The sequence below is a fragment of the Peromyscus eremicus genome, chromosome 18, assembly GCF_949786415.1.
Source record: "Peromyscus eremicus chromosome 18, PerEre_H2_v1, whole genome shotgun sequence".
NCBI classification, from domain to species: Eukaryota; Metazoa; Chordata; class Mammalia; order Rodentia; family Cricetidae; genus Peromyscus; species Peromyscus eremicus.
Window position 1 is genome coordinate 12,498,168 of NC_081434.1, and position 24,192 is coordinate 12,522,359.

Genomic DNA, 24,192 nt, shown 5'->3' on the forward strand with positions numbered 1-24,192 from the left:
ATTGAACCCAGGTCCCCTGCAAGAGCGGCCAGAGTGGCCAGTGCTCTTAACCTGCCAGTCATCTCTCCAAACCCTTGATGTGACCCGATTTGTTAATCAGTCCCACAATCATGCTTTGGCTGACACTTTAGCCACTAAAGATCCCTTTCCACTGTCTTCTTGTCCACCAGTTGCTAATGGCTATGTAGGAAAAGTCGTATTTTATAATAAAATCAATTATTATGAAAAGATGAATTCTTCCTAGCTCGAAAGCAGCAGACATTAAGGATCTGAATCTGGTCCATATCCAACAGTGTGGTGTCTGTTAGGTAAAGCTGTAATTATCAAGTGTCATCTTACTGAGGTGGTACTCTGGTTGAACTCAGCAGTATTTTTAAAAACCCTCATATTTTTATTGTTTTGGCTATCTGAAAATACTTAGAGAAAGGTGAATTTTATGTTCTTGCACATTGCTGATACACGAACAGCATTTTCATAAACATTTACCTTCAAACATGCTTTAGGCGATGCCAATAAGCTTTCATTCACATAGAAAAACAGGCTAAAAATAAAACTAAGAAATTAAATCCCATAGCCACCTTCCTACTCTCTAGTTCTACTGGCAGCTTCAGCCTTCAGGCATTTTATTTAGATGTCAAAAAAAAGGGGGGGGGGATTCAGTAACCTTAAAATATGAACTATCCAGACCAGCAAGCTGAAGGTAAATTTCATAAAGGAAAATAAGTCTAAAAGTTGTATCACGAGACTCCTCATCAATTTCTCAGAGAACAAACTTTTTTTGGTCGGGACGTTTACTTGTAATGTTGCTACAACCCAGTCAACTTCCCTCCTACGGTCAATGCTGAGGATGCATTTTTTAACCAAGTCCAAGGGCCCACCTGGATCCATTTACCTATTCGTTGAAGCTGAAAAAGAAGACAATTTAAATTTAGTCACACCATTCAGTGTATTTGTAAACTTCAGGTTTTATCTGTGTTTTTCATATTGAAGAAGAAATCTGACAATTTCAAATCAAAGTCAACACTGCAGTGAGGAGAGCTTTTCTACTTTATTACAAAGAGAAGAAGCCTTTATGTGGTCAGAAAATACAAGATTGATCTTTTTTCTCTTCCTATGAAACGCTGCTGTTCAAACAGCCAGAGTGAATTGTCTCAGTTCACGTCTTGAAGTCCCATCACATTCACTTGGGTATGGATGTCCTTGGCTGCTGAAAATCTGGCCCTTTAGTGCACAGGGCGACAAAGTCCCCTGACCAGCAGTTCCAGAATGTCCCATTTTCATATATTGCATCCATGCACACCTCCTAAAAATGAGGTACAGCAGGGCAAACATTTTCCAAAATAGATGTCATATATATAATATATACACATTCGTACATACATACCTTTATTCATGTGATGTCCAAAATTTAAAAAAAATGTACACATTTATTACAAAATCGTAACAAAGACTGGACAGTGTTTTGCTCATTCTGGAAAGATGAAGCTCAGTAACAACACAGCCCTGGAAACCATCCAGAGACTGTGGCAATCTCTTTCTTCTACAGTCATATTCTTGCATTAAGCCTGGCGAAACTGCCGTTCAGAAACAGAAGGGGAAGTAAAATGAAAGAAGCAGACCTTGCTCATCTTTCCAAATGAAATACGAGAAGGATCTTCACATAAAAATGCACAAACATTTGTTATTTTATTACCAATAGTGCTACAATGAACAATGCAAATTTTGTGGTCTAATTGTGTTGAGTCTTTTGTGGGTTTTCTTTTTACATTTAAGAAACTAAATGGTAACTTCTGTCAGTGTACTTGCTTGTCTTTATAGACCCAAGTCTGTCTGCTGGCAAAAAGAAAATAAACGAAAAAATTCAGACCCTGCTCAAACTAGAGAAAACAAATGACAAATTTAGTTGTTGGGCAGCACATAATTGGTAAGGCAGGACCTCAAATGGTGACCCTTTACGTAAGCCAATTGCCAGATCCTCAAGGAATTAAAACCAGGGTGCCTGAGCCACATCAATTCTGCGGATCTGTCGAGTACTGTGCTGAGACAGCCATACCCCAGGAAAAGGGAAGTCTTTTAGAAGGCTTGCTGAGCAGGGTTGTAGTTGAAGGTGGATGGCAGGTGAGGCCGTTCTTCTAATTTATCATATTCCAGATGGAACTCCTGTAAAAAAACATCCAAGATTGAGAATTTAAATCATTTCCTAGCTCTCTCTCTTTAAAAACATTATTTACTGTGTGTGTGTGTGTGTGTGTGTGTGTGTGTGAGAGAGAGAGAGAGAGAGAGAGAGAGACAGAGACAGAGACAGAGAGACAGAGACAGAGACCGTGTGAAGGCAGAGGGCAGGCGGGTTCTGGGACTCCCTCGGCAGGCCCTCAGTCTCCTCAGCAAGAACCCCGACCTGTTGAACCACGTCACTAGTCTAAGTGACGCTCTCTTAACTTTTTTGGGCGGAATCAATGTATATTTTCTATAAGAACCATGAAAATATTTCCACATGAGAGTGACCATGGAGGACAGCCACACTAGCTCTTTACCCTTTGAAGTCAAACAGTCTGAACAAGAGTAGTGTCCTCTGCCTACTATCTCCTTAGTACAGAGTACAGACTTGCTGAATAGAAAATCAGTAACTCGGGAATGCGGATTCATAAAAATTCTGTGCAAATAAAAGTGGAGCTGGGTGGTGGTGGCACACGCCTTTAATCCCAGCACTCAGGAGGCAGAGGTAGATGGATCTCTGGGAGTTCGAGGCCAGCCTGGTCTCCAAAGCGAGTTCCAGGAAAGGCGCAAAGCTACACAGAGAAACCCTGTCTCGAAAAACCAAACAAAAAAAAAAAAAAAAAAAAAAAAAGAGGAAATTATTATAGCTCTAATGCAAAAGACTGAGAATTATAGGATGTTTAAATAAAGCCTATTTCAATGAAGTACAACAACAAAAAACAACAACAAAAAAAACCTTGACATTTTGTTCATGTTTAAAATGACACTTTCTAATTTACCTTGGTGACAATTTTTTTAAAGCTAAGTTCTTCTTTAACCTCATTAAAATCTCAGGAAAACAATGAGCTGAAAACACAAACATTTCTAGAACTCCCATTTCATAAATGACATAAGAGAACTTAACAGTCATTTAGAACTAGATAGTAGTTTGGGTGTATGACTATTGGAAAGCTAACTGGATTACTGATTTTAATCAAACTGTCCAAATGTATTAGTTTTTATTTTTAAGATTTATTTGTACATAAGGGGACAAACACACACCACAGTGCATATAGAGGACAACTCTCTCTCCCTCCTCTCTCTCTCTCAGACAAGGTCTTGCTAGGCAGTTTAGGCTGGCTTTGAAACTCCCTACACAGCCCAAGCAAGCTTCAAACTCACAACCCACCCACCCCAGCTTCCTGAAGAATGAGTTTACAGGTCTGTGCTACTACCTGGCTTCAAAGTTTTAAGATTTAAGAATGCTAAGTTGTTATGACCAGCCCCAGAGATGCAAATGTAACTGTATACTTAAGAAAACAAGTCCAAACACCTCTGTAACCACAAAAAAAAAGAGGTGCTCTAAAATGACTCATCTATAGCTTGAATCTGACTGGCACAAGTTATGTTAAAATCTTACTCAAGCCTCCACGCGCATTCTCTACTGAGGATTAAACAAGTGCCATTAGCAACCATGGGTTAACATATCTTATTCACCGTGTCTAGTATCAAACTGACTCCATAATGGATGGTTCCACTATTAAATTAAGTGAAAATTTCCATTATTTAGTTAAAATGAAACCTTAGGACATAGTGACCAGGCTTTTAGAGAGCAAATGAAATGTTCAAAATTGGAGACACCACATTAACAGACACATACCTTGACACCTAGTATGAACCCAAACTAAAGACAAAGCTAATGTTTTTTCAATCTTCGTGTATCTTGGCTAAGCAGGTATTTTATTATACAGAACACTAGGATCCAAACTTGGCAGGGTCTGTTTTTCCTAGTGTAACATCTGAGGGTTAGGTGTGTTTTTTATTTTTTAATACTTTTAATCAAAGATTCAAAGAAAATTTGTTTCATTATACCCCCAAAATAACTGAAAACATTAAGCGCCTTCCCAGACGTTTATAAAGAAGTACACTGAGTGACTTTATCCTTTAAAAAGATACTTCCCACAGGACTAAGAAAGGCACAGAGCCACTTGCCCACTAGTGAGGAGGAGCAAATGGCAGTGGGTATCCTTACTTCTCTGACAAATGGCAGAGCCACCCCTGCCCACGCCCCACCATGGCTGAAGCTAAGTATCCACATTCATATCAGTCAAAATTTCCCAGTCAAACCACTCTTTAAAATGAAAATGCGCCGGGCGGTGGTGGCTCACGCCTTTAATCCCAGCACTTGGGAGGCAGAGGCAGGCGGATCTCTGTGAGTTCGAGGCCAGTCTGGGCTACCGAGTAAGTTCCAGGAAAGGCGCAAAGCTACACAGAGAAACCCTGTCTCGAAAACCAAAAAAAAAAAAAAAAAGAAAAGAAAAAGAAAATGCATCTTGGTCTATAAAAATATATTTAGTATAAAAAACTTACCTGCAATTTTGACAAATGACAAGCTCTAAGTTACATTTTACCCTATCACTGGCAAGATAAACTGCTTTATTAGTCCTTAAATAGATTAACCTATCAATATTAATTATTTCCCACTACACATTATATTTACGAGACCAGTTTGAACCTAGGGAGCATAAATACTTTAATATTTAAAAAATATTAAAGAGCTATCCAGAAATTATATGGGTCAAGTCTTGTCTTCCATTGTTAATCTTTTATCTTCTGTCTCCCATGCATTTCTTCTTCTTAAAGTACATGAACCTTGCATCACTCTTCCCTCTTCGCTCCCTAACTACATCTAACTTATTATCTATAGATCTCTTTTACAGGTCAGTGTTATATAGCTACACATGTGCACACATACTACGCATATACTCTTGAACAGATGCAGAAAGAAACTGCTTTGTCTACCACAGCTAATGCTTGGAATAGTGTGGGGCCCTTGGCAAAAGTATAATTAGCAGCTTATGAATTAAGACAAAAAGCCTTCTGTGGTGGCTTGAGCAAGAACAGCCCACACAGGCTCATATATTTGAATGTTCAGTCACCAGGGAGTAGAACTGTTTGGCAGAATTAGAAGGATTAGGAGGTGTGGCTTTACTGGAGGAAGTGTGTCACTGAGGTTTCAAAGGCCCATGCCAGGGCCACTCCCTCCCTCTTCCTGCGGATCAGGATATGGGGTTCTCAGCTACTTCTCCAGCACCGTATCTGCTTGTGAGCCAACACGCTCCCTGCCATGATGATATTGGACTAAGCCACTGAAACCGTTAAGGAAGCCCCCCAATTAAATGCTTTCTTTATAAGAGTTGCCTGGTCATGGTGTCTCTTCACAGCAACAGAACAGTGACTAAGACATTTTTATGTACTTTAGAAACAGAACACTTAATTTTTAAAGTAATACTTTAACATTATGTATTAAAAGGTCAAAGAGTCTATGATTTGTTTTAATGGAAACTGTTGTTACAGGAAGATGATTTTCAAAAGCCAAAAAAGAATTCTAGATATGTGGAAAGCAACTTTTTTTTTATGACTCAGTTTTCTTATGAACAAAATTAGAAACTGTTTTCTCACAAAATTACTTAAGTAAAACTGAATTTTACACACTGGACCCCAAACAACATGTACAAGAGTAATGTTGTCATGGTTTTGATTTCAGGAAGTATCAGTTTCTCCTAACTATAGTAAGCTCATACTGAAATTTAGGAAGCAACAAAGTATGTTAAAGATGGTTATTAGAAATAATTTGTAAATAAATGCATAGTAAAATTAATGAAAATAATCATCTTTAATAAGCATAAAATATCTTAAGCACCAGAAATCCTGTAGTATATCTATGAGGTTAAGTTAAGCTGTAAGAAGCCTGCAATTTGAAGTCTTTGAGAAAACTGTAGATAATAAGGAAGGCTTCATCACCTAAAAATAAACAGGGAAAGAAATGACCTAAAATTTTACTTAGTAACGTATGAGTACTCTAGCAACTTTATACAGGACCACATGTCTTCCTAAATTATTTAGGAACACCTCAAAAGAAAGAATGAGCAAATAAAACATCAAAATTGTATGTACATTATTATTATTATTATTGCTATTTTTTGGAGACAGGGTCTTAATATGTAGCCCTGAGTAACCTAGAACTTAAGAGATCTGCCTGTCTCTAAACAGTGCTAGTATTATATTCAAGCGCCATCCTGCCCAGTTATATTGTTAATTGAAATTCTGAAAATAAATATTGGATTGGACCCTAGAACTGAAAGTCATATATGTTTTAGTGGATAAATAATTCTGATTTAAATAATGTATGAAGTAATTGCTCTTACTATTCTACTTCTCTGACAACGTCAACTGCCTGAGACCGGCTCACAGAACATACTATGAATGTATAGACTCCATTTGTTCAGTTCTTACAAAGACACACCACCACATCATTATTTATCACACTGTTCATAATATAGTCTTACAAACAAGATGAAGTTACTTGGTATTAACTTTACTATTCTGCAAACTCCATCACTTTGCAAACCCCGTGGCTGATGAGACAGTGTCACATTTATGAATATTCTATAGTTTTATTAATTCTCTTAATAAGAACAACTAAAACGTTTTAATACCAAGCAATTTTATGGAAAGTTCTAGCACATCTGTAAATAGTCACTGTAAAGATTATATTTCACTATAACCAATTCACAAACTGCTCATTAATACCTGGTAGAAACCAACAATTCTGACTGTTTCCCATCACTATAGAAGAATTTTAAAAAGTATCAATGCAAGCAGCTAGCATATTATTCAGAGAGATCTCTTAGGGAATAACTTAGATGCTACTACTCAGGCTTTTTTTTTTCCTACTTCACTAAACTTTGAAAGAAGTGAAGACAGTTGTTCAACTATATTGGGAGACAGGTAAAATTTAGCAAAATTATTTAATAAGCATATGTCATATATAGTCTTATATTTTATATAGGAAATATTTTCTTTAAAATAACATTGACCTAAACTGGGAATTGTTTCTGAGGAAAGTAAAAAAGCTCTAATATTAATGTTTCTGAATATCTCACATTATAGAAGGAAGATAACTCTCAAAAATCATTTGTTTTATTTAAGTTGATTTCCTAACACATAACCTAACAAAATTTTTGGCTATAATTATATAGCTATGTATTGTTAAGTGCATTCATTTTTGCATACAGATTTAGAATTCAAATTACTGAGCATAAAGCTTCAAGATGACTGTAGAAAGCTTCAGTTCTCCTCCAAAGACCTTGTCTCCGCTATAGTATCATCTCAATTAGAAGTATGGCCTTGGACCAGATACAGCATCCTCTCTAGAATAACCTAGGAGCTTTTCAGAAGTACTAACTCTTAGACCCCACCCACACATCTGACTAGACCACACACAGCAGGAGGCATGGCTCTGCAGTTTATTTAACCAGTCCCCAGGTAATTCTCATACAAGCTAAAATTTAACCAAAAGACAATCAATTGCAAATTTTCCTGTTTGGAAGAAGAGCAGTAACCTCCAACAATGAATGATAAAAGCATCAGAACTACTAACACATACATCCAACATGTGCCAAAAGCAAACTCAGGGTATGGATGTGTGTGTATATATAATTTCATTCAATATTCATGATATCCATTTTGAAAAAAAGAACAGAGCCATTGAAAAGAAACTTGTACATGGTCAAAGCAGAAACAGAACTTAAATTCTGTTTCTGTTATACTCTTTAAGGAGCAAAGAAAACCTATTTTAAAATATACTTTAGCTGGGTGGCAGTGACACACGCCTTTAATCCCAGAACTTGGGAGGCAGAGCCAGGTGGATCTCTGTGAGTTCGAGGCCAGCCTGGGCTACAGAGCGAGATCCAGGACAGGAACCAAAACTACTTGGAGAAACCCTGTCTTGAAAAACCAAACCAAACCACTTTAATTTGCTTCCATTTAACTAAGATGGTAAAGAATATAGTCTTCGAAACCAAGACATTTCCATGAATTGTAGTTGTCGAAATGACTGACAATCTAAGGACCGAGCACTAATCTCATTTACCACTGAGAAACCAAAAAACAAATAAACCAAAACCAAAAAAATAAAGCAAAATAATTTTTAACCTCCTCTCTATTTTCCGCTGGATTTATCTTTTTAAATTTCCTTAAGTTTTAAAAGAACTTCTATAAGGTCAAACTTTTCTATGGTTTATATCTGATAACACTTCATACAATCTTAAAATGCAAAACATTCTATCAATTTAGTACACTGAAAAAAAAAAATCACCCCACAGCAACAACTAAAATACTGCCCAAAGAAGTAATTTGTCAGAAACATTTTTCTTCTGTTTAACTTTCAATTAAAGACTACCTCACGCTTTTGTAGTACTGAGACTCACTGATGGAAAGTATATTCAGAGGAGTGGAGCTGGAGTTCTCGGAAACGAAATGTGGTTCTATTTATCATCAAGCTGACTGTAAAGCAGCAGCGACTACACACTGGTGTAACACATCTACACACTGGTGTAACACATCTACACACTGGTGTAACACATCTACACACTGGTGTAACACATCTACACACTGGTGTAACACATCTACACACTGATGTAACACATCTACACACTGATGTAACACATCTACACACTGATGAAACACATCTACACACTGGTGTAACACATCTACACACTGGTGTAACACATCTACACACTGATGTAACACATCTACACACTGGTGTAACACATCTACACACTGATGTAACACATCTACACACTGGTATAACACATCTACACACTGGTGTAACACATCTACACACTGGTATAACACATCTACACACTGGTGTAACACATCTACACACTGGTGTAACACATCTACACACTGATGTAACACATCTATTGACAGAAATTTACACAATGCAAAGATGGAAATTTTCTCTGACAAGGTGATTTTGTAAAACAAAGTTACAAAACCAAAACAGAATAATAATTAACTTTTCCGTACAGACCACTACCCCTAAATGTTCACTCATAGGACAATGAATGGTGAGCGTCTGCAATTCTCCTGCATTGGATGGTCTGCAAATAAATACTCAGCCACCTTCCCTGAAAAGTGTACAGAACCTTTAACAAAAGGCTTTTAGATAAAATGTCTCACCCCGTGTAAAGTAACAATAATATGAAAATATGTGGCTGGGATTGTAAGAGTAACTTTAATAATTTGGCAGTCATAAAAATATTTCAAATGTTAAAGTCTTACTCCAAATTATAAAAATCTCTTACCAAATTTAATAAATTTCCAATTAGTGAAATGAGCCGTTTTTGGACACTTCTATGAGGCTTGGCAAAGACCTGACACATTACTGGAACAGACATATTGTTAAATATTAATAAGCAAAGGCCGTTTTTTAACATCTGCACATAGAAGAAACATACCTTAGCTACTTTCCTCCAGTTAAGACAGTCAAAGAAGTAGTATGTTCCCCTCTCGTAGGTGTTGGTTTTCATTGTGGGCTCCATGCCTGGTGCTCTGGTAATCCACACTCGTTCCTCTTTGTGGTATCTCCAATCACGGTTAAAACTTCAATTTTTAAGAGAGAAAGACAGTTAATTTTCCTGTGACCCACGTTAAACATTTTATACATACGGTAAACCTTTTCTCAGAAAAATTATATATAAAATATGTACATATGGAAGCTTCTTTACCTGGCTCTGCTATTAAGTACAGCCTTATTCAAATATAGTAAGATAATTTCTTTTGTTCCAAAAGCACATTCCTTAGTACACATGCTTTTATTAAGTAGAATAAACTTTATGTAGACAAAATATTTTAAGTTATATGAGTGACGTAATAAAACTTGGGAAGACCAAAGAAAGATAAAATATACTGAACAAATGATAGAAACTGATACTGAAGCATACTAAAACAATCCAGTGATTTGTCTTACTAGGTAAATATTAAGTAAAAAGCCATTTGAACTGACTACTTAAAGTCACACAATTTTACAGTTACGATGACAACAGAATACCTATTTTGTAAAGTTTAATTTTAAATTTAAATCACAAACCATCAAAATCTCTAAGAGGATATTATCAGAACCTAGGCAGATGATCTATAGCACTTATAAACTGGGGTAGCAACATCCATAGGAACAGATGTCCCACAATGATGGACCTCCATGTAAACACATGCTTTCCTACAGTTTGGTAGTTCACAGACATAAATGACATGACACAAAAGCCAATTACAGATGAATGAGTGATTTTATACATTTATTTATTTATGACTAGATTAAAAGGAATATGTGTTAATCCTCATTTCACAAAAATGAGAGGGAAATGGGGAAAAAAAACAAAAAAATTTTCTCAATTGAAAAAATTTAAAACCATCAACATAAAGGCACAAACATGCAGGGTCTTGTCTATATAATAATCAACTGACTTATTATTAAATAATGAGATTCTGTGTCTATTCATTGTATAAACATCTGAGGTTCTACAAGAACCACAACCAAAACTCACACATTCAAAAATTCAATTCACCAAGTGTGTCACTTAATATAGTTAGCATTAAGTTTAAAATTCTTTTCATGTGATGGGGGTTATACAGCTGTAATATGATTTCAATATAAACGAAATTCATCTTACTAAATATAAAAATAATTCAAATTCTTTCCTTTATACTTTCGTTGTTGTTCTGATGACCCAGGGCATGACTAAAGTCTGGAGATGCTAGGCAAGCATTTCACCACTGGACAACATCCCTGTCAACAACTTAAATTTTGTGGGAAGGAGAATTTTCAATAAAAACAAAATAACTATAACCATCATCATTAAAAAAAAAACAAAAAAAAAACTTCAGAACATCCAAGATACACTAGGAGAGAAAGTGAAAAGATATTCTGAACATACAGCTCTACTGCAGCTAAGAGTTGTAATACATCTCCTCCATTCATGTAATAGAGATAGAAGAGGAGGTCTTCTCCGTATCGGCCAAGCTTGATTGCAGCCAGCTATAAAAGACAAATAGATTGTTCTGAATTGTAAAACAAATGTAAAATCTTCAAAACACAATTGTTACTACTAAAATGAAAATTGGAAGGATAAACAGAACTCTTCACTTAGCGCAGACAACTGTCCTTTCGTAATTACAGTCAGGGAGTTAGGAGTTTTCAAGCATTTCTTCATCTAAATGAGTAAGGTTAATTTTTGAACCCTAATCCCAAATTAAAAGAATGGGAGTATATGCAAGTATCCCATGGAGTGCCAGCCACACAGGTTTGTAAGTGCCAGCTGAATCTATATGCACAGTGAGATTTCCAGCACATCACAGATGGTGAGTATAAAAATCATAGAGATAGCACTCTATTTTGTTTAAAGGGATGCCTTAAAAGATAACTTTTCTACATTTCCCTACACAAGGTAGAAAACAGCCTAAAAAACTACAAACTACATGTAAGTGCCATTAAGCTCAAATTCTCACATTAACATCAAGCACCCCCAAACGAAGTATCCACCTAGTCTTGGCTTCTCTGCATAATCCCAGTGCAGGTTCTCTTCCCATTATGGCCCCCTAGTCAAGTGGTAGTTGTGGAGGCACGACATTCTCCAGTATTTCTCAAACTGCTCTAAGGAAAGATTCTGGAACACTTAGGCAACTGTAGCCTCAGGTCTACAGTACTGGTGTGGCACAGGCGATGTGTCGAGGCCAACTTCAAAAGGGTTTGTGGGTTGTCCCATTATAAATAAATATCTGGATAAGTTTGTAAAGAAGTAAAAGCGTTCTTAAGGGTAAGGGCATAAAATGAAACTGTCAGAAGACTAATGACCAAACTTCCCAAGTCAGTTCATTGTCATCCACTATGGTTACTACTATGGTTACAATTATTAATTTCAGGAAATATCAGCCCTAACATTTGTTTGTTTTTTAAAAACATTAATATTAACAAAAACAAAAATAAAATTGTTATCCATAACTGAATCAGAATACAAAAGCATATCCCAAAGATTGCTACTAGAGCATCCTGCTGTCTGAGCTGAAAACGGCACCGAGAAAGCAGTAAAACCCACACTAACTAAGAATAGCATGCTACACTCACCTTATCCCTAATGTGAATGTTCGTTAAATATTCGGATGGAACATGGAAGTCTGCATTAAAAAAAAAAAAATTCTTATTAACTGATTCTTAGAAAACATTTTTTAAAAGATTCTAAACACAAACAGCTTCTCCTACCTATGTCCTGAGGTCGACAAGGTGAAGATGCCCAGGGTGATGCAAATTTGGGGTAGAGATTTCTGAACAAGAGGTAAAAAAGAAGCCACTTTAAAGAACAAAGTAGTAATATTTATTTCTAACTTAATTTTGGGCAAACAAGGAAAAACAGACTTCAAATAAAAAATGAGCATCGTTCCTGGTTCCCTTTCTTGAGTTTACTGAACTTTCTAGCAAAAAAACAGACAGGACTGCTTCCTTCAGCAGTCCTCCAACAGAACACAAGGCAAAGCAAATGAAAACGTGCTCAGGTACATAACTTCAATGTTCTACTTCCCATCAGCTATCATTAACAATGCTTTCAATTCATTTCTACACTGCTCGCCAATCAAACTACCTTCCATGTTCTCTCACCCAAATCTGTAACCATTAGGAGCAAGATTGCACTCAGTATTTATGTGAGTGTCTATTATATACACCTGGAACTTTTCTAAGTTCTCTGAATACAGTAAGTGAATAAAACAAAGACTGCTGGTACCATAAAACTTACTTTCTGTTTAAGTATATAGTGGATTGGATGCTGGCAGCAATTAGCATAACAGATAAACAATAATTTGTTCACAGAGGGCCTGAAAGTGGGGAACTGGTTGTATAATTAAGTGAGGTGGTCAGTTTAAGTCAGATTTGACAAGTTTAGATTTAAACAAATATTCAATGATATGAGAGGGATAATCACAGATAACTATCAGGTAAAACACTGCTAGTCAAGGGAAATACTAGGAAAACTTAAGAAGAGACATCTTGACATGAGAGGTAGACTAAGAAGGCTAGGGAAACCACAAATAACAACAGAGTTAGAAGGAAGCGGGGACAGCGTGGGCATCGGAGGGCTGCTCTACAGGGAGTTCTTATTTAGGATGGAACAACCGATCTGCACTTGGAATTGAACATCAACAGCCTACTATGAAGAGTTCTCTTGAGTATTACAGAAAGCTGTACAGAAAGGGAAACCAAGACTCCCGCTTGGTGATCTGCGGACAGACTACTCAGGTAACAAACCAGAGAGGAAGCAATTCAGTGAAAAATGTGATGGGATTCTCTACCTTTTTGAGAAGACGGCAGCTAAGGGAGAAGGAAGGAGAGAACCAAGGACGATGTCAAGTTTCTGCGAGTACTAACCGAGACTGAAAAGCACAGACAGAGTAGGATGGCACTAGCTCATTTAAGAGGTATTTAAATGGTAATGATATCTGAACCTCAAGTTTAGGAGAGAAGTCTAGATTTTCAATCTACATGGTCCTTTAAAGCACAAGACTGACAAGATCATCAAGGGATACAAAGAGAGGACTGACCCTCCAACGGTCCAGGACAGGAGATATCAGCAAGTAACTGAGAAGGATGAGCCAAGGTGATCGGATAATGATGGCATCTTCCAGATAAAGAGCATACATACCATGGTTCACTAATTTAGTAACAGGGACAGCTTTTGGTGACCTTGCTGCACAGTGGAGTGGAGTGGTGGGAACAGAATCCTAACTAAAATGGGTCTCATAGGATGCAAGAAGACAAACTAGAAAAATTAAGATGGTTCATTTAAGATGTTTTGCTTTAAAAAACAATTTAAAAAGGTGACAGTAACTCAGGAGGTTGAGTCAAAATAAAATATTTTGATACTAGTGGAAAAACAAGTTTCTCTTCATGTGACTAGGAATGGTAAAACAGAAGTGTTGTGAGGTGGATGAAAAAGTCTAAGTTGGACAGAAATACACGTGCCTGCAATATCACTTAGGCAGAAGCAGCAGGACTTAGTTAAAGAGCCACCCTGGGTTACACCAGCAAGACCCTGCTTCAAAAGACCTGGGGGCTGAGGATGTAGTTCGGGGTAGAGTGCTTGCCTTACATGTGTATAACACTAGTTTGGATGCGAGCACCAGGGAGAGGAGAAAAAGTTAAGATTCACACTTACAAGTTTTCAGAAAGTTTTAAGGAGGAAGCAGGGACCGGATACTCTGGCACAGGTGTGTCAGGTTCAGATTGGTGGCAAGTCATTAGATGGTGGTGGCAGGGATGGGTGATGCCCTCTTCTGTTTGCTTCCACCTTTCTTTGTGAAGTTGAAATGAAAGCCAGGTCATTATTGCAGAGTTAAGGACAGGAGGAAAAGGCATTAATGGCTTGATGAAGCACAAAACAGCCACATAGGATAACAGCAGCAAAACCCAGAACAAACGACAACAAAAAGTTCTGAATGGACTATGCATATCAGATATGAGTATGCCTTCAAAATTCCTGAGCATGAATGTGAAGCAAGACTAGATGATGAAACTGTGTGCTTTTCCTCAGTCCATCAAGTAGACAGACCAAGAATGAAACAAACAGATATAACAACGATTACAGACTTTAAAATACAAGTATGATGGGAAGTCAGAGAAGCGCCAAACAGTCAAGTCACATAAATCAGCAACTAAGACCACAGAATTTAATGGTGAAAAGGAAGAGGAAGAGATAAGAATAAGGAGGAAGGAGAATTAATGGATGAAAAGTCTCAACAGAATCAAATGATTATAAAAGTCACAGCACAAGAAAAAAAAGGGAAATGATGATGGTTAGAAAGCAGGGTGAAAAATCAAATGTATCAAGAGGCTATAGTTCCTAATGATGACAAGATGGATAAAAAGATGTGGCTTGGGGATGGATCCAAATTCCTTGGAGATAGATCCTTGTAGAGTAGTATTTCTCAGTGACTGTGATCTATGGGCTAATAACAGAAGGAATGACCCCAAGAGTACAGCAGGCAACAGCAAGTGGGAGCAGATGGTAGAATGTGATAATGAGATTAAGTACAAGTCTAAGGCTGTCCAGGATATATTAGAACGTCTACAATGCCTGCCTGGGTCACTCTGTCTTCAAAAAAAAAAGATGTAACAGTATGACAATCTAGTAAGTGCTAGAAGTTTACGTACAAACATGAAGGAAAAAACTTACTCAGGAGAGTTCAGATTGAGGCCTAATGTTGTTAAGTCACTTCCTAAAGCGAGATGCACCATTCCTGGGTCTGTCTCCGCCGCCCTGATGAATGTCAACAGCCCAATCATTCCAAATTGGTCCGTCACCATCCCTTGAGGAATGTTAGTAACTCGGCCTGGTTAAGACAAACACAGTTATTTTTATTTTATATTAGGAGAAGTAGAGAAAATGTACTTTAAAATCTCTCTGACATATTTATGGAGTCCCACCATCAGGTAACACCTGGATCCCCTTTTTCTGCTGATTATTGTTTTGTGTTGTTGAACTTTTATCTCCAGGGAATTTGGGTCCGTCTGTACTTGAAGTCGTCTTCCCCGATGTATTCAAATTCTAGCATGGAAAAAAAAGTGTGACATTAAAATGTGTTAAATACGTAAGTTTGAATTTATCAATACCATGCTAATTATTCACTATTATATTTAAAATGGTAGTAATTACCTGTTTTCTACTCAAATATTATGTTCCCATAACTGCCTGATGGTAATCAAATAAATACTGTGTCTACACATGAATATTTAAAGGATGAGAAATCTAGAGAAAATGAGTTGTTTTTGTTGTTGAAATCTCGGATCACAGAGCACAGGGGTGGGGAACCCTGGGGACACACACTTTAGCGAACATTTTCATTACATCTATATAAAAGAGGAACTACAACTACCACAGGACTTAAAATACTACCAAACAACCTCTGAGATAAACTAGGAATATATCAACTTTTAAAATTCACAGATTTCAATTCTTACCCAACAATCTTCTTTACCATTTTGCTTATTAATACCCCATCACACATACAAAAAAAGCTACTTGCAGTGAATGGTAGAAGAAACCAACACCCTTGTTAAACCAGGAAGAAGCTGAGTTGGCTGAATCAACACAGGTGTAAAAATGTGTATAAAGATTCTTCAAGGAGAAAACTTACTCAAGAAAAACACAGCTCCTTAGAAGTCTATATTATCAAACTTCATGGGATCCAGCTGACAGGGACTACAATAAAAGTCTAAATTAACTGACAAGTTCAACAGAAATTTGCAAACCTATATGAAATAGGAGAAAATAGGCTATCTTCTAGTTACAAAGCTTTCCACATTCTTCAGAAGTTAGATTATTACAGCGTTCAAAATCAACAGTTCCGTAGTGGTATCTAGTGACTGTTAATGTAGACAAGTCTAGAGGGGAGGAAACTACACTTACATCACGATTCTCAGCTACTTACAGATTTGCTGTCATCATTACTTGACGTTGGGTCTTTATAGCTGGAACCAGGTAATGCTGGAAAGTCTTCATTGTGTATTGAGAAGTCCTGGGATTGCTCATTTGCAGGTTTTGTTACCATTCCAACTATGTAACGAAAATAATCCAGAAAATTATAATTGGATCTATAATACTGTCACACAAGTTATATAAAAAGTTAACTCTGCTCATGATAATATACCAAAGTTTTCTTTAAAGCATGTGAAATGATAATTCAAAATTAGCACTCAGGATAATGATAAAGAATGAAATTTTGATTTACTGATGAAAAGAATCAACAAATAAAACAATACAAGGAAAACAAGTAGTTATCCTGCAATTCTGATCTAATGTTATATAGGTGCTTAAAATAGAATTTGATATTGGTAACATTATCAAAAATGTTGGCTTACAGGCTAGCTTTAAATATCTGACTAGATGCCATAAACATATTAGCTGTCAAATGAAAATGAACACAATAAAAAATTTTTTAAAAAATGTCAGTATTCTACTTAAAAGTGACTTACAGAGTGAGCAAATTGCAACCAATTATAAAACAATTCCACTTTATTTCTCATTTTCTTGGACGCCATGTTACAGATGTAAAACATGCAAGAACTGGGAAATAATCTTCCCACTATACTTGTCATTAGTCGGGCCCTTATTGGAGAACAAAATCCAGTTTGGGGCTCCACAATTCAAGAACGAAATGGAGAAACTAGAGATGGTCCAAGGAGAGCAACGGGAATGTTTAAAGGGATGAAAAAAAGGACCTATGAGGAAAGGTTAAAACATTAGCATCTGAACTGAGAACCAGGTAGCCAGGTACTCAACTTCCAGGGCAGGGCACACTTTGTTATTTTGGCAAAACAGATTTGGAAGCTTTAAAATGTGATCTATAAAGTTTTTCCTCCACACATTATTTGTATTCATATTCAAGAAGTACAGAAATCAAAATCCTTGATTGATAATGGAGAAAACATGAGTTCTATTTTAAAAGAGCTGATGAATTAACTCATCTAATTATTGACCTGATACTGGTCTCCTACAGGTCTCACCCCCAAGAAACAATAATGTCAAAGGAACAGTAGGGCTACCTTGATATCACAAACTATTTTATGTCTAAATCTTACGTCTGACCTGTTATTGCATTTGGTTCTCCCCTAACAGTTTTATGCAGCTCTACTAGCCAAACATCTTAACTTCCTAGAGACTGTACAAGAGAATAATTAGGGGTATTAATGATGGTCAAGAATCTATAAAAATATAGCCGGGCGGTGGTGGCGCACGCCTTTAATCCCAGCACTCGGGAGGCAGAGCCAGGCGGATCTCTGTGAGTTCGAGGCCAGCCTGGGCTACCAAGTGAGTTCCAGGAAAGGCGCAAAGCTACACAGAGAAACCCTGTCTCGAAAAACCAAAAAAAAAAAAAAAAAAAAAAGAATCTATAAAAATACAAAATCATAAGCACTGGTTATCAAAAGGGACAATCTTCTCAAGAGGACATTTGCTAATTTCTAGAAATATGGGTCACAATGGACGGTGCTGGCATGTGGTAAGCTAAAGCTAGAAATGTACTAAATATTCTATATAAAGAAGATGCTCTCACATCACTCGCTTTCTGAAAAGAATTATCCAGGCTCAGTGTCAACAGTGTGAATCTAGGAAACACCTCAATACACTGTCATTATCAATCACCAGGGAGACATTCTCTTCAAAACTGTGAGGTCAGCTAACAAAAGCCAAACTATACAAAGAATCACTTCCAGCAAATTAAAGCATGGAGAACTGAAGAAATAACTTCTGAATAGCAATCTAGGTTTCTGCACAAAATTTTACCATTGGACTTTGTTATCATCGATATATAGGGGAAAAAGTTTTCAAATATGAATTCAGACAAAATAACACTAGCCTGATTTGATAACATAAACATGTATGACCACACACAGAGACATGCATGTGTTATACACATGACTGTAACCTTCATTTGGCCATCATTAAAAATCTTAATTACCGTAAGGTGCTCTTCCAGCCAAAGGGTTTATTAATGGGGTTGGGTTACCACTTCCTTCCCTTCTATTTCGGTCTGCTAATGCTGGAAAATCTGAAAGGTCCAATCCTGTCACATTTTCACTGCCATCTAAACAATGAGAAATGATACTTATTATTGATTCCATAAACATTTAAAATGAGATTATAAAAACCAAAATATAATTAGAAACAACAGTGTCTTCTTTTTAATAATGCAGAGTGGTACAACCAGTATCTAACAGTGGTAAGATACCGTGGACTGATTCTGTGACGTAGAACTTCCTAGTAAATGAGGAAAGCAATATGCAGCCAGTCCCTTAACATACCCAATCCCAGAGACTTAAGATACAGAATGAAGAGTGGGGTTGTACATTAATCCCAGCACTCGGGAGGCAGAGGCAGGCGAATCTCTGTGAGTTCAAGGCCAACCTAGTCTACAAAGTGAGTTCCAGGACAGCCAGGGCTACATAGAGAAACCCTGCCTCAAAACCCCGCGCCCCCACCCCCCAAAAAAGAAAGAAAAAAAATTAGAGCTTGTTAGGGAACAAGAAGTAGGACTGTTTAGATACAACTGCTCTTTTCATTGAAATTGGATGGATGGGGCTATATCTGGATTACTTTGCACTTCAACAATAAGGTAGGATGATGACATTATCTCTTACAAATGTCCAGAAAGACTCTGAGGGAAACAGTGGACAGAGAACCCCTGAAGACTTCTGTCTTGTACACTATTAGTCTGAGATAAAAATGTGTACACATGTATGTGTATGTTAGCTATTTGCAAGAGTGGACTCCTCCTATGCCTCAGGAGCAGGTGGGAATACAGGGAATGACCAAAACCTAGAGTTTATATTACCTGTTACACAGTAGGCGCTCAATAAATATGCTGAATAAAGATTTTATTCATTTTGAATTAGACTGCTACCATTAGAAATAATCATTTAACCTAATTTCCCTATTTTGCTTATTTTAATTGTTTTCTCTCAACTTTTAGTGTTCTTAACTTTGTATTCTAATTTTGAATCACTTAATTTTTTTATCTACAATTTACCCTATAATTTTTCTTTAACCTATGTTTCTCCTTGTTTTATAAGCATTATAGTTTTGGGGGCATTTTCCAATTAATTTTTATTTTTCTCAAAAATTTTACATTTAAAAGAATCTCAACTATTATCTGCCCTAAGATTAACTTTGCTGATTAAAAAAAACCTTTTTATTAGCACACCAAGGAAGGTGGTAATTTAAAACTACAAGGGTGAAGAAAAAGCCATTTCATACAAATTATTTAAAAATTTATGAATTTTTCTTTCTATTTAAAATACAATATGGATAAAGCAAAGAAATAAAAATCTTTACTGTTTTAATTTATAAAGTAATATCTCTCAAATTATGATTATTAATTATAATTTCTCCAAGTAAAATTAACTTTAAATACACATCCTTAAGCCTTGTTCAATTTAAAATTGTCATGTATTAGGTGAGAATATAATTTAACCAGCAATTTATAATTTCCCAAATGTACACTTAGGGAAAGTCTTAAAATAATTTTTCCAGTCAGTATAAAACCTACAAATTAAAAATTCTCAAACTTCATAGCAGCATATAAAAATATTCAGTTAAAATGTGAGTAGCCTTTCACAATAATTTTACATTGTAAAGTATGAAAAAGTGTACACTTTAAAAGCAATGAAATATACAACTTTGTTGTAAGAACTACAAAGGTGATATATTTTAAAATTACACCCAGAAAACTATAATATTTAAATGCTTAGAATCTTCCATTTCTTTCATTGGTTTTAATCTTGGCTGATCAGTTCTGCTGTTCAACAAATCATCTCAACACCTCAGAAGCCAAAAGCCTACAGCTACCGAACATGAATGCTTCCTTCCTGCCAGGTGTCCTCTCCTGCTTATCACCTGCCCCCTTCACCTCCAGTCCACCCAGTAACCCTATTTAATTCTGCCCTACAGTTACGGCAACATCCTTATCTTCTCATCAACAGAGGACAGAGGCAAAGCATCTGGAACACCACTCCCTGCTGTCTTTGTCTAAGCAGTTGGGAAAAGAAATCAACAGACTTTAGTTTTGGGGTTTGTTTTGTTTTGGCCAAAAATCAAATTAGTTTCCAGGTAGCTCAATCTTATAAATAATACTGGGTCAAAATTTGTAAGGTCAAAATGTGAAAATTTTATGAAAGCTATTTTAAAAATGGCAGACTCTCTTCAGTCTGAGCTCTACAATCAGAAATGTCTTGCCACCCAACTCAGTCTACACTCTTGTTCTCAGTGACAGGGCCAAGGCCAGGAAAAGTTTTGAAGAAAAAAACAAAAAACAAAAAACAAACCAAGATTCTGAGGCACAAATACAGACTGAATTCGTATTTACTCTCTTTAGATATTAAAAAAAAAAAATTGATGTTACAACACAAAATATTACATTCCAAGACCAAGCCGGGGGTGGGTGGGCCCATTTAAATTGCTCTTTACTGTTTAGCTGAGTTCTATCCCTGGCAGTTTTTCACTAAATAAATTCTACTATTTAAAACAGTCCAATCCTGCTAATGTTTAGAGACCAGTATATTAAACTGCTTGTATTTCAGAACTCTACTGTACTTTTAGTAGGGTACTAGCTCCAGAGTAAGCTTACCTGTTCCATTAAAAATGTTACTTGATAAGGAGTTATTCATTCCAAATGCCTGATTCCTGTTCATTCCAAATCCAGACATACTGGGTACATAGAAAATAATTTTAGATATACAGTAAGAACACTAACTTAGAGATGAAGAAAAACAGAAGTATATACTTTTGGTCTCCTCATATAAAATAACAATATGTTTTAAAACCAATGCTAATTTGAGAGTATAATCTTCATTTTTATTTAAAAACTTCTCTAAAACTCTTCAATGAACAAGAAAGAACCAAACAGTTTAAATAAGTTAGTTTTAAAAACAAGAGAAGAAACTTACTTATGAATGTTGCAGAACAGAGATTAAGGGTACCACTTTCTGTCCTCAGTGTGCGCCCTTTCTGGATAAATGCACCTATCTCAGAATGCAAGTGATGTGAAGATGACGCCCACCCCTGTGCCAACACCTCTTTCTTTCTCTTTCCTGACTAGTGAAGCTTGCTTTTCAGTGTTAAGTCTTCTCTTTACAACCTCTGTCCTTCCCAACTACTCACTCCCATGAGTCCATATTCACTCTTGCATTTAACCTGAATTAAACTGACCGGGAACTTTCCAAAAAATAAATTCAGTGTTCTAAAACACATCATTTCATCTATATATAGCTTAGTTTTCATCTACACAACAGAAAAAAAAAATCTTTCTGTAGTACTCCCCAATTTTGAATAGTGTACAACTCAATTTCTGCAAATAATTACAAATAACCCCCCTTTTCTTTTTGTACAAACCTTAGCAGGACAAAACAAACAAACAAACAAACAAACAAAAAGAAACTGCATTTAGAAAAAGGCCAAATAATTAAGGATGTCAATAAGGATTATTAATGATTCTAGAAAGAAACAATGTATCTTTCTCATTTAACAGTCTTCTGATAGGCCAGTATGCCAGTGGAGCGCAGGGCTAAGCATTTGAAAATGACAGCTGTAACTTTTCTGCCTAGGTCTGTAGAATTAGCCCACTTTTTGATAAGCTGTGCAGCTAGTGGACCAACACTCCAGGGGCAGAGCAGGTGAGTTCAAATAAACACTGTTTCCTACTACGCTAGAGCGTCTGGTTGTATAGTACCTCAAACACGGATTCAGTATTCAGGTGAAGCCATTTCATAGAAATATCAGTAGCACTCATAAGCAGAGATTAAAAGTTTTATTACAGTGACACTTTTACATAAAATACTTTCTGAATAATTAAAATGTGAAAAAATAAAAACAAAACTTTAAATTTAAAAATATATCCAATGAACAAGAATGCAGAAAGATGAAATAAAGCCCAAGCAATACAGTTAAGAAGCTATCAAAAAGGTAAGAGCTGTAACAACACACTGCAGTGATTTCTTAAAAATGTAGATGCGTAGACCCTACACAGAACGAGTGGAGTTTCTGAGATAAAGGTTGAACAGGAAGTATGCTAAGCACCCATTTTAGTGCAGATTTGACAGTGGATAGAAGAAACCGACTGAGATGGATGTGGGAGAAACAACTACATGAAGGTCTTTTCTTTCACTCCATAGTGTTTCATAAAAATTACTAAGTATAAAACATCATGTGACACGTGACTCAAACTTCTATACTGCTTTTGCAAGAAAGCCTTACATGTCAGAAATAACTCTCACATTACCCAAACCACCTCAACACACTAGCAACATGAATCACTGTCCTTGTTTGTCCAGCACATGCAATGAACAGCACAGAGGGAAGGAAAAAACCACGCCAGCTTTTTGTTTTGTTTTGAAACTCTAGACACAAAATTTAAAAGAGCACTGTTTTGAAATAGTCTAAACCTAATTGTGAAGTCTTTCCTTAAGCTCAGTGGGCATCTAAGCAATGCATAACTAAAGCATGGCAGTAATAATCAAGCATGTCTTCCTCCATGTTCATAAACCCAGAATAGCACACAAGTAGATAAATTTAACTTAATAATGAATGGAAGGGTAAACCAGTAAAAGTTTGCCTGGTGACAACCCAAGAACATTCCCTTTCTGATACTACCATCAACAAGAAGATTTAATGTGCTTTGTAAATGAATAACATCTTTCTAAGAACATGTTCTGAGTTTGGGGCGGGTTAAGGACTGTGATGGGGAACAGATTAGCTCACAAATACACAATGGAATACACCTAAGAAACAGGAGCCACAGCTCAGAAATACAGTGTTGGCTATGAAAAGGCAAACCTGAGGGTACCCCCAAGACAATTATGCAGTATCAATAAACATCTTACCTGTTCACAGTAAAAGGCTGTCGAGAAGGCTGCTGCTTTGGCATACATATTATGCTTGGCGAGCTTCTGTTGGGGCTACCTAACCCTGAACTGCTCATGCTATTTGTCCTGCTAGGAATTCCAATGCCCCTGACCAACCTGGAGTGGTTCATCATATTCCTAGGATTCATAGGCAAAATACCCCTGAAAAAGAAGTCCATTACACTAAATAAGCTCTCTATAATCACTCATCAAAATTCTCTATAAATAATCAATTGCTCTAACCCCTAGCATTCCAAATACACATTCCAGTTGTATTCCTAATTTTATAGTGGAACTAAAAAAGGTGTCATCATAGATGAGAACTACTGCGACAACTACGAGATAATTATAAATGTTTTCCACATATATACTTCAAATAATTTCACTCAAACTTCCTGTCATTCTATTTTCTGATATTAATACTATATATAATTTATGTTATCTGTTTTATTTTACTCTAACTAAGCAATAGATGTGTAATAAGGGAGCAAGCAAAGAATACAGTTATCTGGGGAGTCATTTTCAATTGAACATTATTGAGGAAGAGCTATATAGCTTTTGTATAAGCTCCCCAGGAGGTGATTAAACCTTGATCCTTCAGATGAAAACTAGCACATAGCTTCAAGATCAAAATGCTACACTATACTTATTATCACTTTGCAATGAAATAAAATGAGCATAGGTATTGTTTTCTTAGTGCAAGGCACTGAACC

General features: G+C 36.4%; 1 protein-coding gene across 1 annotated transcript in view; it reads right to left on the reverse strand.

Annotated features, from left to right (window-relative positions):
• Positions 1 to 1,029: 1,029 nt before the first annotated feature.
• Cnot2 (CCR4-NOT transcription complex subunit 2) overlaps positions 1,030 to 24,192 on the reverse strand; it is a 97,786-nt gene continuing 74,623 nt past the window's right edge. The window contains exons 5-15 of the mRNA XM_059245797.1: positions 23,459 to 23,641; positions 21,208 to 21,287; positions 18,544 to 18,669; positions 16,516 to 16,640; positions 15,512 to 15,632; positions 15,261 to 15,417; positions 12,299 to 12,360; positions 12,164 to 12,213; positions 10,977 to 11,077; positions 9,501 to 9,645; positions 1,030 to 2,160 (exon numbers count right to left, since the gene is read on the reverse strand). Coding sequence (XP_059101780.1) covers positions 2,074 to 2,160; positions 9,501 to 9,645; positions 10,977 to 11,077; positions 12,164 to 12,213; positions 12,299 to 12,360; positions 15,261 to 15,417; positions 15,512 to 15,632; positions 16,516 to 16,640; positions 18,544 to 18,669; positions 21,208 to 21,287; positions 23,459 to 23,641 — 1,237 coding nt within the window. The 3' untranslated portion in view covers positions 1,030 to 2,073. The remainder of the gene's footprint in view (positions 2,161 to 9,500; positions 9,646 to 10,976; positions 11,078 to 12,163; positions 12,214 to 12,298; positions 12,361 to 15,260; positions 15,418 to 15,511; positions 15,633 to 16,515; positions 16,641 to 18,543; positions 18,670 to 21,207; positions 21,288 to 23,458; positions 23,642 to 24,192) is intronic.